Consider the following 12,880-nt stretch of genomic DNA (forward strand, 5'->3'; position numbering starts at 1 on the left):
GAAAAAATGTTGTTACTCTAATAGATGCGTATATTTGCGATATGTTGAATACGTTTCTCTTATCTCGATTCGATAATATCGTAATGGGCGAAATAATGCGGGCACTACCGAAGGGTAAAACGAGATAATACGCGCTTGAAAATGATAACCCTTTCGCCGTATCGGGCGCAACGCGAAACGTAACGAGGACGTGTACTTACGTGAGTTATGCTACATATTAGAAGCGAATTTAACTAATAAACTAATCGCTATGTAATTTACAAATAGATTTACAATTCGTACAATTTGTCAATTATGTACAGAGCCTCGAGGGTGCCTACCAATATAAGAGCTAGCCACAAGCGTTTATTAAGCAAATAAGAAGAATATAACATCAAACATTTGCTCTATGGGATATATGATTCATTTATACATAAACGTAGACTTGAAACATTGCTCCAAGTTGCACGCAACATATTTACATAGAAATTTCTACAATGTCAGACAATTAAAGTATCTAGTATCTTTTATGATATGTCTTTATTATATTATTATATCGTATTCGCGATAGTTACAGTCTTACTCATAAATAGCGTTTCACTTTTACACTGATCGCGCATTTAATTACAATTTATAGAGATTAATAAGAATTTAACTTGCTGTGAAATTATGATTATGATTTGTCGATCGTTATTACACACATATAGATTCATATTCTGACACATCAGGAATTATTATGGGACACGTTGTATGTGTTGTACGTAGACACAGTGTAAACATAAATATGTAGTGTTTTATTTCTATTATACAAACGACGATTCGCGATCGTTTTCAGATTTTTACCAGTCTGTAAATGCATAGATAAACGTCGCGGGGACGCTCGATAAAGAGTGTAGAACGAATAGATGTAGAACGAAAGCGATTCTTCTTATAATGGAAGATAGATATGCTCTACTTCTTTCTTACGTTATCGTATTCGATGCTATTTAAAATAGTTTTTAAAGAGAGAGTTGCGTCTGTTCTATGTTATAAATATTTACGCGTTTAAAGTATCTTAACGAACCGAATAACGAGCAATCGACGCGACATCGTTCCGACAAAGCGGCATGTATAGCTAATTTCAAATTCACCGGAGCGTTAGGTTGCATTGTTAGATATCAACTCGGATCAATTCTGAATCAAATGATGAGCGGTATTTCTTTCTTTTTTTTTTGTTCGTTTTTTTTTTTTTTTTGCTGACGACGTCGCGTTTTTTTCTCTATGTGGAATTTCGCTACCTAAGCTGGCCACGTGAACACCTATGAGTAAGACTTTTAAATTTAACAATTCATTTTGGCTTTTTTTCCCCCGTCCCCCCTCTGTTCAATTTATATGTATAAACATTTAATCTATAATTACTGATAATAATTATTTATATTAATTATTTAGTTTTTTTTTTTTTTTCTTTTTCTTCATATTTCTTTATACAAATATGCTCCCGTCATAACGTTTTGACGTTAATACTTTTTGGTTGGAATAATCCGCGCGACAACTGGGGCGATGGTTGATGATCCGCGCAATCTCCATAAAAATGAATAAATTATAAACACACGTACGTAAGAGTCTTTGATGATTACGCGTATATATTACACGCAATCGTTTTTTTTTTTCCCTTTTTTTCCCCGCTACAGATTGTCTGACGAAATAATTCGCGTTACGGTAAATCGAAACGTAACGTGATGCCGTGTCAATTTTCTTCTCAACTATTTTCGTGAATATCACTTTTGTTCGACCGTGCACGTAAAACGTTAGGTATTTTTTTCTTTCACGTAGAATTGCAGGAATCTCTTAGAACGCCATAGCTCTCCGACTTTTACATTCGCGTTCGACTTATGTAAACTATCTCGCGGAACCGTCGATCGATACTTTCAAGAATTAAACCCGCGGTAAAAGAAGTAAGAATCGTGTATCTCTGTGCGAGACAAAAATATAAATTTCTCGATGACCATACCACGATCGATTAGCTGCAGCGAGCCGCAGAAGAGAGCGCACTATAGCAGTTTTCTAAATAATATTATAGCCAGATGTGTTTTATATATTGCGCGTAACATTGTCTTCGAGATGGCTAAAAGCATTTAGAGATGAGTGATGTTTCTTAAACAATTAGCATACTCCAAAAGATAGATTTACATTAAATAATTCGTTACAAATATCTAGTTACATGTACATTTCCTCGCAAAAGAAACCTGCGCACGTTAACAAATCTGAAAAATTTTTTCTCTGAAAGATCCTTTAAACCACACTTTGTTTCATGCATTGCGGAGACACGCAAATCTACGCAAGTCAATACCGCGACGTAATTTCCCGACGTCGCGTGTGCCTAATCGTATCATTTGGCAAGACTCTTAAGTGCAGCTTCATGACGATAACAATTGATAAAACACATTATGATATGACTCGTTACCCTGTATTAAATATGTATATTCGCGCTACATTTGCGCTCGAGGAGACTTTCTATTCTGTTTTACAGTCTTACTCATAAATAGCCTATTTTATTAAAACCGAGATATCTATATTACGCGATAAAAAATCGTAATCGTTTAACATTACCCAGAATGGTTTAGATATATTTTTGTTTGTTAAGTAAAATTGTGTCTTTTAATTAAAATTATCGAGTGTTAATTAATACAAACGTTGTTCACCGAGATTCCTTTTCATCAAAAGAGGGTAAACTTTTCTTTTTAGAATATTCTCTGTTAAACGAGGATTACTTATTAACAACCTGCGCATTGACGACGAATTAATACTCACGTTGCATGATGACGCACGGATAGAGGCCTAGTCTTTTATTATTGCAATGTGTACCAGAGTCGTTATCACTTTTTTTTTTTTAATATATATATATAGAATATCGTGAAACCACAGTTTGTCCATTCAATTTGCAATACATTATTTCATTTTTAATATTTAATTCGAAAGACTTGAGTTTCTTGATATTTTCGTCACGAAAAATTTGACGTAATCAAAAACTTATTAATTAAACAAATGTTTGACATTTCGCATATCGCGGTGAATAATTTTCTAAATTTTTCACATGGTACAACGATGGTTGAATGATCAAGACATTGTGACACGTTGTAAAAGCGCAACAAATTATTATTCCCAACCCGTAAAACATTAAATTATTTAATAAGTATGCAATGTAAGATGGAAAAAAATTGATTTATATATTTTTTATATATAACGATATGATATGATTAAGTTAAAAAAGAGTAATTAATGACGCTGAGAGTTTGGCAATATACAGGAAGTATATGGAATTTATATCAGGACGTTTTCATATTTATATATCGCAATAATGATAAAATATTTGAGTTTACGTAGAATTTTTATTGATTTTCTGTTCTCGTTTACACACATGCCTTACTTTCTTTTTCCCCAAGAACAACGTTAAAGAACAGCGATATATTTTTCTGATAGATGGCCGGAGCCTTTGATAAATATAAATTTTTATCATAAAGAATTTTAATAGCTTTCTTGATAAATAATAGATTTTACATACACTGTTTTACAAATTTAATGCAACAAATATTGCATATTTTTTGACAACTCAACGTGCGCAATAATGCGCGATGCTGTATATAATTCTACATACTTCCTGGCGTCTCTCTTACTTGATATACATTCGGTCTGAGTGCGCGAAACATATTCTTAACCTAATTTATAGAATTACGAATCATATTTACATAATTTTATTAGTTACGTAACAACAACATTATCGAGAACGTTATTTGTAATCGTTGGCTAATCACGACGGCTCTCATATAATTAGAAATAAAGGGGAAACACGTAAGAAACAGACGAGACGTGTAAAAACGAGATGAAAAGAGACGGCGGATCCTTATCGCAATATCTGGTTAACATTTTAGCTCGTCGGGATTTCAGTTTGAATTAAAGAAGTGCAGTGACGAAAGGCAAGCTCGACACAACGGTATCGTTAACAAATCGATACGTTACACAATTGGATAATCGCGTGTAGGAAAATAATTGATTTTCTTTCTACGAGAAAAACGGTCGCGATGCAGGGCGGTTTTGAAATTATCCATGACCGGGTAAGGACTGATTAACTCGCTGATATTGCTACGCTAGAGTGGACGCGCTGTCGACGAGAAATAAAACAATAAGTCATGAACGTTTCACTAGACTCCTATATTGCACTAGAACTTCTTTCTCACTACCTAATAAAATGGCAAATAGGCTATTACTCTCCTATAAAATACTTATTTTCTTATATATATGTACAATTTAAAAATTGCTACCATTTTTTTTTTTCCACTTTTACCTTTAACTATTACTAGTATTTTCGTTTGCCTGGATGTATCTCATCCCCTTTACAGAAAATATTCTTCTAATGTTGGATACACATGACTACGCACGTTTGGCAAATTCTTTTCCACATAAGTCTTGTACCACGTATTTCATCGCGTGATGCAAGTAGAAATTTTTCGAGACTTAAAGTAAAGAAAAAGAAGCAGGTGGATCGTTTCATCGGGGGTAAAATCCCTCTGCCAGTAATTGATGTAATATCGAAGAAATGTAAGATTGGAAAAAAGGAAAAAAAAAAAAAATAGAAGGTCGATTTTACTCCGTATTCGCGCAACGTATATTTTCGTAGGGTGGAAATATTGATAAATAAAAATTTAAATTAATTAATATTACAGAGCTCAATGATAATTAGATTTCGGCTCGAAATGAAACCAAATTGAAATTAAACGAGGAGCCGACATTTCAGATGTCGACCATCTCGTGTCACTTATGCTCAATCCTCTTCTACCTGTCAAAGTAGAGGGTGGATTTCTAAAGGCAACTTTTCAGTTAGTTAACCCTTCTCGACCTGCCAATGTAGAGAATGGATTTCCAATGTTAGCCTAAATCGAGCAAACTCTCTTCATTTTGATCACTTTATTTTATTTTTCTATTCATAGATAACTGAAAGAAAAGGGGAACACAATTTTCTGGAATTCTAATATTACATTTAAAAGTGTTGATCCCCAAGATTGTCTTGTCTTTACTTATTAAAGTTAATATTTTTTTTTTTTTTTTTTTTTCTTCTTCTTTGTTTTAATAAATACCTTGTAGATATTTGAACATTTCAAATAAATTACACATTGAGTTTGTGAGATACGAGAACTTCTCTGCGATTTAGGCGATGCTTACTATTTAATACGAATATATTAGAACGCGTCTTTGCCTGTGCACGCGCAAAGTGAATAATTAACGCGTATATCCAACTTTAGAAAATATAGCGCAGAAAATTTTAACAATCGCGACTTGCAGCACGACCGTTTCGACCGTACCCTCCCACGTCCGAGTCGCTATTGCGCCTTACCTTCCGCTAAGAGGATGTTAAATCTCACACTTGAGAATTTCGTTGTCACAGAACAGCGCGATACCGACGGACTCCACGTCGGCAAACAGAAAGAGATATACACGTAGACAGTCAGATCCATCGTTTCCGGATTAACCGTGCATCCGATATTAACCGTATATACTTCATCGGGAAACAAAATAAGAAAAACCGAAGCCCATTCCCGACCCACGCATGTCGCGCGAGCGATACGCACGTTGTTCCGCGGAAAAGTGGAGACCACCGCGTGAGCCCCGGTAGCATCCTTCACGTACCGGATCAATAAAGAGATTATTATTAATCGTCGAGTCTGAAAGCAGAGTATGCACCGTGACTTAAAGCAACCCCCCTCGTTGTATCGTTCGCCCCGTTTCTTTCTCCCTTGTCTTCCCTCTCGTTTACCTCATTACGAAAATAGTCGGCGCATGGCGCGTGGCGGATGCGCGGACGATCATAAAAAATACGAACAAAGTATAATTAATTCGTTTACTACGTGCTACGGTATTGCTTTAATATGATATGGTACAGTCTTTTCACTGATTGTCCAATATCACTACGTAAAACATTTTTCTTAGCTCTGTTAGTTTGTCTCTCTCTCTCCTTCTCTTTCTCTCTCTCTCATTTGCTCCTCTCTCTCGCTCTTTTTTTTTCTTTTTTTTTTCTTTTTTTTTTTCTTTGAATCTCAACCTCTGATTGTTTCTTGCACGCGCAACATACATTCACTCGTTCATACGCACATTACCGTTCTCTTCACTGTGTACACTGCACTGAGCGTCTTCATTAGGATTAATATCACTTTTTCTTCGGCGCGACGTATCCGCGCGTCGTCTTTATAACAAATACGTACTTTATATTTTATGTTTCGAGTTGTACTTTTCAAGACGCGTTGGTAATCCTTGCTCTTTGCCGTTCACTTGTCACGAAGAGTTCGTCCGTGATAAACGAACGACGAAAAGTCTCTCTCTCTTTCTCTCTCTCTTTACTTCTTTCTCTCTCTCTCTCTCTTTTTTTATCGTGCTTTTGCAATCTCATGAGGATTGTTTGCCGATATCAATCGTGCCTTCAATGATTATTGCTCAGTAAATTATTGCAATGGCGACTCAGTAATTTACGACTGTCTCCGATGTGTTATCTCGCGATAAAAATATTATTTTTACACCCGCGTGAAATGTTACAGGCTCAGAGTTAGAAATTTGTCGCGATTGTGCGCTAGCGACATGACGATCCATTCGCATCGATAGATTGCGTGACGACGTTACCTTTTCAAGTTCCGCTCTTACCTTCAATTATACATTATTTCGTGCTAAAGTAATAAAGAAATTTATTTTACATTTTTATATCATATTTTGTACGATATCAATTTAAATCGTGCACTTATAAAAAGTAATTTCGTATTTTAAACAAAAGTTAAACGATGGGATCTCGTTAGATTTTTCTTTCTCTTGGAAAGAAATATGCCGGTTCTATTGTCTTACATGGGTCGTGAGATTTTTACATACTCGTTTGCGAAATGTGAGAAATATGATCGTGAAATCGGTACCGAACGATGATTTCAACCGCGGATGTGATACGACGAGGGGTCGAAGGGTGAATGGCTCGTAAACTATTTTATTGCTATCGTTGGAGGTGTATCTAGATCTCGTAGTTCTGCGGATTGTAGATTCGAAGGTTCTTTTTACTTCAAATAATCAGAAAAGAATATAATTGAAAAATTATTAATATCGCAGTAACGCAGACATTTAAGCTAAATTCAATTTTTTGTCAATATAAAATTATACTTTTTGCCATTTCGTAATAGTTCGAGATATTATGAATAATAAACGTAAAAAATTTCAACAAATTTTTATTTAATATTTTTAAAACTTAATACATAGACTTTTCTCGACAAAAAATTATTACATAAAGTATTATGATAACAACGTATTAGGGTATAAAATAATATAATTAAAACATAAAATTATATATATAATTTTTTAAAATTATGTTAAGTTAAACTTACTTTTATTTTTACTGTTAAATTAATCACAAGTATTGCACAGCATGAATGTACTTAAAAAATTTTAATATTTACTATGTGCATCGTTAAAAAAGATAACAAATATTTCACTTTGGATAAAATGCGCGAACAGGAAAGGTATTTATGCAGCTCTACGATATTATAACGCAACAAATCCATCGTTACATTGCTTATTGCTAATGTGAATAAAATACGAAAAAAACGCTTATATCCCCTAGTGCAAAGTTGTTCATTTTCCTAAAATTATACCGTTGAAAGCTTTATGCATTATTACCGCGATCAGTATTTTATCAGCATTATCTTTATTCGCAGTCATATTTTCAAGCAAAATAAAAAATATATTGTAATGTTGAATTTACTTGAATTCACCGTCTCGATCTAATTATAACATAATCTATACGCTGACGATTCAATTAAGGTAACAATCGGTTAAAAAATTTGTCAATCAAAAATCAACCTAATAAAAGTTATTTTGTATGCGTTAAATCGTCGAAGAAAACGATGATATCGATGCGATGGATCGATCTGATTATGCGTGAACTTAAATTTCTTACCGTCATATCGCGACGACATCCATCGTGAAACAGTCGTGAACGCGTCACCAGCGTTTCATTGCATTGGTTGTATAACGTCACGAGAGGTAATCGTGTTTCGCTGAAGAGGAGAGAGAATCGCAAACCGAAACGGGTCAAGAATAGCTCCCTGCAACCGGTGATTCCCGAATATGCGTTTCACGCACATTACACACGCGCAGTGATAACAAGCGACTCGTCTTCAGCCTGTGACAGCCTCGTGTACCGATACGTCTGCCCGTAGTATCAAGCCATTAGTTTTAGCAGCCGCGAAAGACTGCCGCGGATAGACGTCGACGGCGAACTTTCGGAGCTTTCGCCGCGATGTCTATCGGCGCCAGTCAAGGGAGAAGCTCATTTATGGAGTTCCGGGCGCTTCACGGCCAACCCTGAAACTCAGTTAAAGGTTCGGGTTTAGGCTCGAGACTGGGCAGTTGGTACGGTCAGTTCTGCTGTCACAAGCCACCCTCGGGTCAATGTTGAGCCGCGAATTTCATGCGCTTCTGCTTCTGTCGCTGATTACAAAACCAGACTCGTACGACGTTTTTCTTCAAGTCGAGCTTCTCCGCGATCGCCGCAATTTTCTCGCCGGACGGCCGCGGCTGGACCGCGAAGTACGCCTCTAACGAACGTTTCTCGGGCGCGGCGATGCTTGTACGTTTCCGTTTCTTCTCGCCGGCGGGTAATACCGATGGCGCGTCCGGGTCCCGTCGCTTGTTCTTTGCCTGAGCCTCTGCCTCCTCTAGCCACGCTTGGAGGATCGGCTTCAGGGCGATCATGTTGTTATGCGATAAGGTGAGCGACTCGAAACGACAGATCGTCGATTGCGAGAGGGCACCGACGCCCGGTAGTTTGAGATTAGCCAGCGCTTTCCCGACGTCGGCCTGCGTGACGCCGAGCTTGATGCGCCGTTGCTTGAATCGCTCGGCGAAGGCCTCCAATTCGCGCGGATCGGTATCAGCGTCAGGATGTAGGCCCGCCGCGGCCGCGGCCGCAGCCGCTGCAGCCATCGCCGGATGATGGTGCGCCGGATGCGGCACGCTGCCGCCGCCACCACCTAGGTTACTGTGATGATGATGATGGCTCATCATACCGTTCATTCCGCCGTACACGGAGGGCCCGTGGATGCCCGCGTGGTGTCCCGGTGCGCCACCCGTGCTCTCGGACATCGGCGTCAACGTTGTCATCGAGTTTGCTGGGTCTAGCATGTCGAGGCTTTCCATTCCTGGATGGCTCATCTGGAACACGCGAATTCGAAACCCTTAGTTTGAATAGGCATCGCGGTTTCTTGAAAGATTTTTTTTTTTTTTCTTATACCGTAATATTTATTAAATATCAAGCGTGTTCTTAGTTGTCTGTAAATATAAAACTTTTCCTAAAGAGCGCACTTGGCGTTATTAATTCTCAGAATTGGCAATTAATTAAATGGCAGTATAAAAAGAAAATAATATTCTGCAATTAAAAAATTGATTAAAACATGCACCGTTGAGGAAATACGGCAATATAAGGTGAAACGTGTAAATACGAAGGTAGATGCTGAAAGGCCGGATGCGTATCGTATCGCCAAGTTTGCGAAAATGCATTTTGATGAAGCACCATCATGGCGTGGGAGAGGCATGAATGAAGGGGATAAAAAGCAAAGTTAGGTCGAGTGCGGAGATAGAAAGAGAGAGAAAGAGAGTGTGGAGTAGGAAATATGTACAAGCTAACACGTATAATTATGCAGCACGTGCCGCGGCCGTCGTCACGAATGCAGAACGCACCTCCAGCATAACTCTTTACAAATTATTTATGAGCTTCTTTCATATTTTTCTTCGCTTAGGCCGTCGTTACATAAGTGCCACGCCGTTAACTCGTTTTTTTAAAAGCCAATATCGGGAGTTACATCTGCTCGAGATAAAGCGTATTAGTCACGAGTCAAACGCGATAAATCGTACAATAAGAACTGGAGCTATTTTTTGAAATAGCGATTTTATGCGGAGAAAAACAAAAAAGAGAAATGTGTAGAATTTTTTTTTACATTTTAAACTTTTTTTTTATCTTATTAATTTATTTTTATATTTTTTTTTTTTTTTTTTTTGAGGTAATTACCGATATGAGTCTCGTTTGAGTCGAGTAACGATTTTTCCCAATTAATTTATCTCAATTGTTAGTCTTTTTTTATATTTATTATTTATTTATTGCGCCGTCTACGTGCTTAAGTATGTAAAGTATCACGCACACGCGTATGATCTTGTTTGCACACATGAAATCGCCTGGTCTCACGAGAGTATACTGAATTAACTAGACGCCACGGTTTGGACCGTGGGGACAGGACATGTAATTAGAATTAGTTCACGCGTATATTTCAGAAATACACGTACGATAAACTCATTAAACGACAATTTGCGTTACGAGTTATGGTGATTATCGATCGTTCGCAGATTTTATTACAAAGCGACTTTGAACTTAATCAAGAAATATAACGAAAACGTGTAACATAGCACGCGACGCCTGTAGAAGTCTCGAAGCAAATAATAGGACTCGCACGAAATTTCTGCCTGCCGAATCGTATCTTAATCAACCGAGGATATCTACATTTTAATCGCGTCTTTTTGATGTTTACTTTCTCATGAATTATTCCCGGGTTGAAACGCGAAACCGCGTAGCGTCGTGTCCGGGTGGTGCATAACGCGCGGCGCGGCGCGAAAATCACTATAAAAATCGCTACTAAAAATATCTACGTCGTTCTCAATCCGGCCATTACCTCACGTACATACGTAAGCACCTATACGACCTCGCCGAGGCTTATACACGTACACGCGTAGGCAACACGCGCATCATCTATTCTCATGAGAACGGCAGTATAGTGAGCTAACTGGATGGCACGGTTTCGGTCGGCGGTGGTGCCCTGGGATAGCGCAGTTACATCAGAAATGCAGGGGGTTGCGTTGCACGGACGCTGGCGGGCAGCGTGGAAAAGGCAGAAGGTGGAAGCTGTCGGGGAGCACCGGCAGCAAATATACAAGCAAGGGTGGCGGGAAGAGCGGCGAGGGGGTAGATGGGGGGATGTCGGGGGTGGACTTGCCCAGGGGCGTACGAGGTAGGGCCCGAGAGACCTGCGCAATATTTCATCATTACGCTGACACGATGGTAGGGTTAGCCGGCTCCTATGTTTTGCTCTTTCTCCTTGCTCTATTGCCCACCTCGCCCCTAATTTTTCTTTCTTCCCTCGGTGTTAGCGCCGCACCGTATCCGTTCTCTCGATCCGCGCGCGCCCGCTTTTACACATCAGCTCTCGACGCTCGTTTTTGCCATTCTCGATTTTCGTCTCTTTTTCTCCTACTCGAGCGTGCTACTTAAAACCGAATTATTTCTACTCTTAATCACGTATTATTTTGGAAATATATATATATATATTTTTTTTTAACGCTAAAATATCACGCGTCTGTTGAAACTAAACACTCTCGATAGAGCGTGTAAGATCAGAGGAGGTGATTTATGATGGTAAAATCATGTACGCAAATCCCGCGGAAAGCCGGCACGCGAGAAGTTGAACAAAACCCATATTGAACCCTCGCCGCAGACACACAGGTCCCGTGGACCCTCAGAATTCATTGCGTTCTATTAAAGAAGGGTGGAGGGCATTACAAGTAGTCACGACACGGAGATAATATACAAGCAACACGCCCCTACGTTTGAAAAGATCATTCCGGATCGGTGCGCATTGGTTACGTAGCTCTCCCGTCGCATTCCTCTCATCTGTCTCAGATCGTTTAGATTAGCGTAAGGTGCACGAGGCAACATATTGAAATGCAATTTGAACGGCGTCACACCAGCGATCGTCGCTATCGCACGATTACAAACGAGAGTTGTAAATATAATGCGGGCTTATTAACCATTAAAACGCAGGAAATTAAAATCGTTGTCTGCATTGTTCGCGATATTAACAAATAAACTGCGTAAATTAAATTTTTCAATCTGCCGATTAAATATGAATTCAAAATTAATTGCCGCACGTAATTAATTATTGGTAACGATTTTAACCGGCCGTTGGATTCGTTGCATTTTATGGATGTACCACCCTCGGTTTGTGTACGAGGGGTGGAGGAACGGGGAGGGGTTTACGAAACGGCGGCCTTCAGCTTTTATTGCGATATAATTATCTGCCGTAAATGATATTATTTTTTATTATTATCGACGGTATTGTTAAATATCTCGCAGCGCAGCTTGAATATCTAATACGAAATATAAAAATAAAATACAAGATGCGTGAATTGTTTGATCGGATATTAGTTTAACAGTCCGATGGCATTTTAATAATTAAGCTGTTTTAGATCGAGCGATTATGTTCACGTCTTTTTCTTTTTTTTTTTTTGCTCGCCGATAAGATAACTCGTGCTTACTTAGCGTCGCGGTGGCGTTGTATGGTCAGATTTAATGATAGAATAATATATCAAAAATGCGGACTCACAAGGAGGTGTGATTGTACCTGGTGATGTGGCCGGTTATTTGGATGTGGGGTAGGCATGTGTGCCCCGTGATGGTACACAGATACGGGATCGTGCTTTAGCGGCATCGGCGTCCCGGCGTTGTGCTTCCCCAAATCTGCTGCCAGAGCCTCCGCTCTCGAAAGTAAGCCATCTTGCAAACCGCTGTTCAACCCACCAAATAAATCACCCTGAAACACAAAGTGCATAGCACATTATTATAGTATTAACATCCTGCATTTGTTTTTATTAGAATTATTATATTAAACAGACTAAACATTTGAATTCGTAGGTGCGTGTCGATTTACTTGATATAATTACGTGCAAATAAATGTCGGCGATAGCTTCTGCTATTTGTTATATAAATTTTTATTGAATATAATCCGTGTGACGTTGTCCGGGTAACTGTGAGTTTGTACGAGTATACTGGTTGGCAACATGGCTATGCGATCGATAT

The 12,880-nt window shown here is 38.6% G+C and overlaps 1 protein-coding gene across 1 annotated transcript in view; it reads right to left on the bottom strand.

Annotated features, from left to right (window-relative positions):
• Positions 1-1,174: 1,174 nt before the first annotated feature.
• Positions 1,175-12,880, bottom strand: part of Acj6 (abnormal chemosensory protein 6) — a 43,963-nt gene continuing 32,257 nt past the window's right edge. The window contains exons 3-4 of the mRNA XM_070664855.1: positions 12,408-12,614; positions 1,175-9,192 (exon numbers count right to left, since the gene is read on the bottom strand). Coding sequence (XP_070520956.1) covers positions 8,428-9,192; positions 12,408-12,614 — 972 coding nt within the window. The 3' untranslated portion in view covers positions 1,175-8,427. The remainder of the gene's footprint in view (positions 9,193-12,407; positions 12,615-12,880) is intronic.

The sequence above is a fragment of the Cardiocondyla obscurior genome, linkage group LG12 (genome assembly GCF_019399895.1).
Source record: "Cardiocondyla obscurior isolate alpha-2009 linkage group LG12, Cobs3.1, whole genome shotgun sequence".
NCBI lineage: Eukaryota > Metazoa > Arthropoda > Insecta > Hymenoptera > Formicidae > Cardiocondyla > Cardiocondyla obscurior.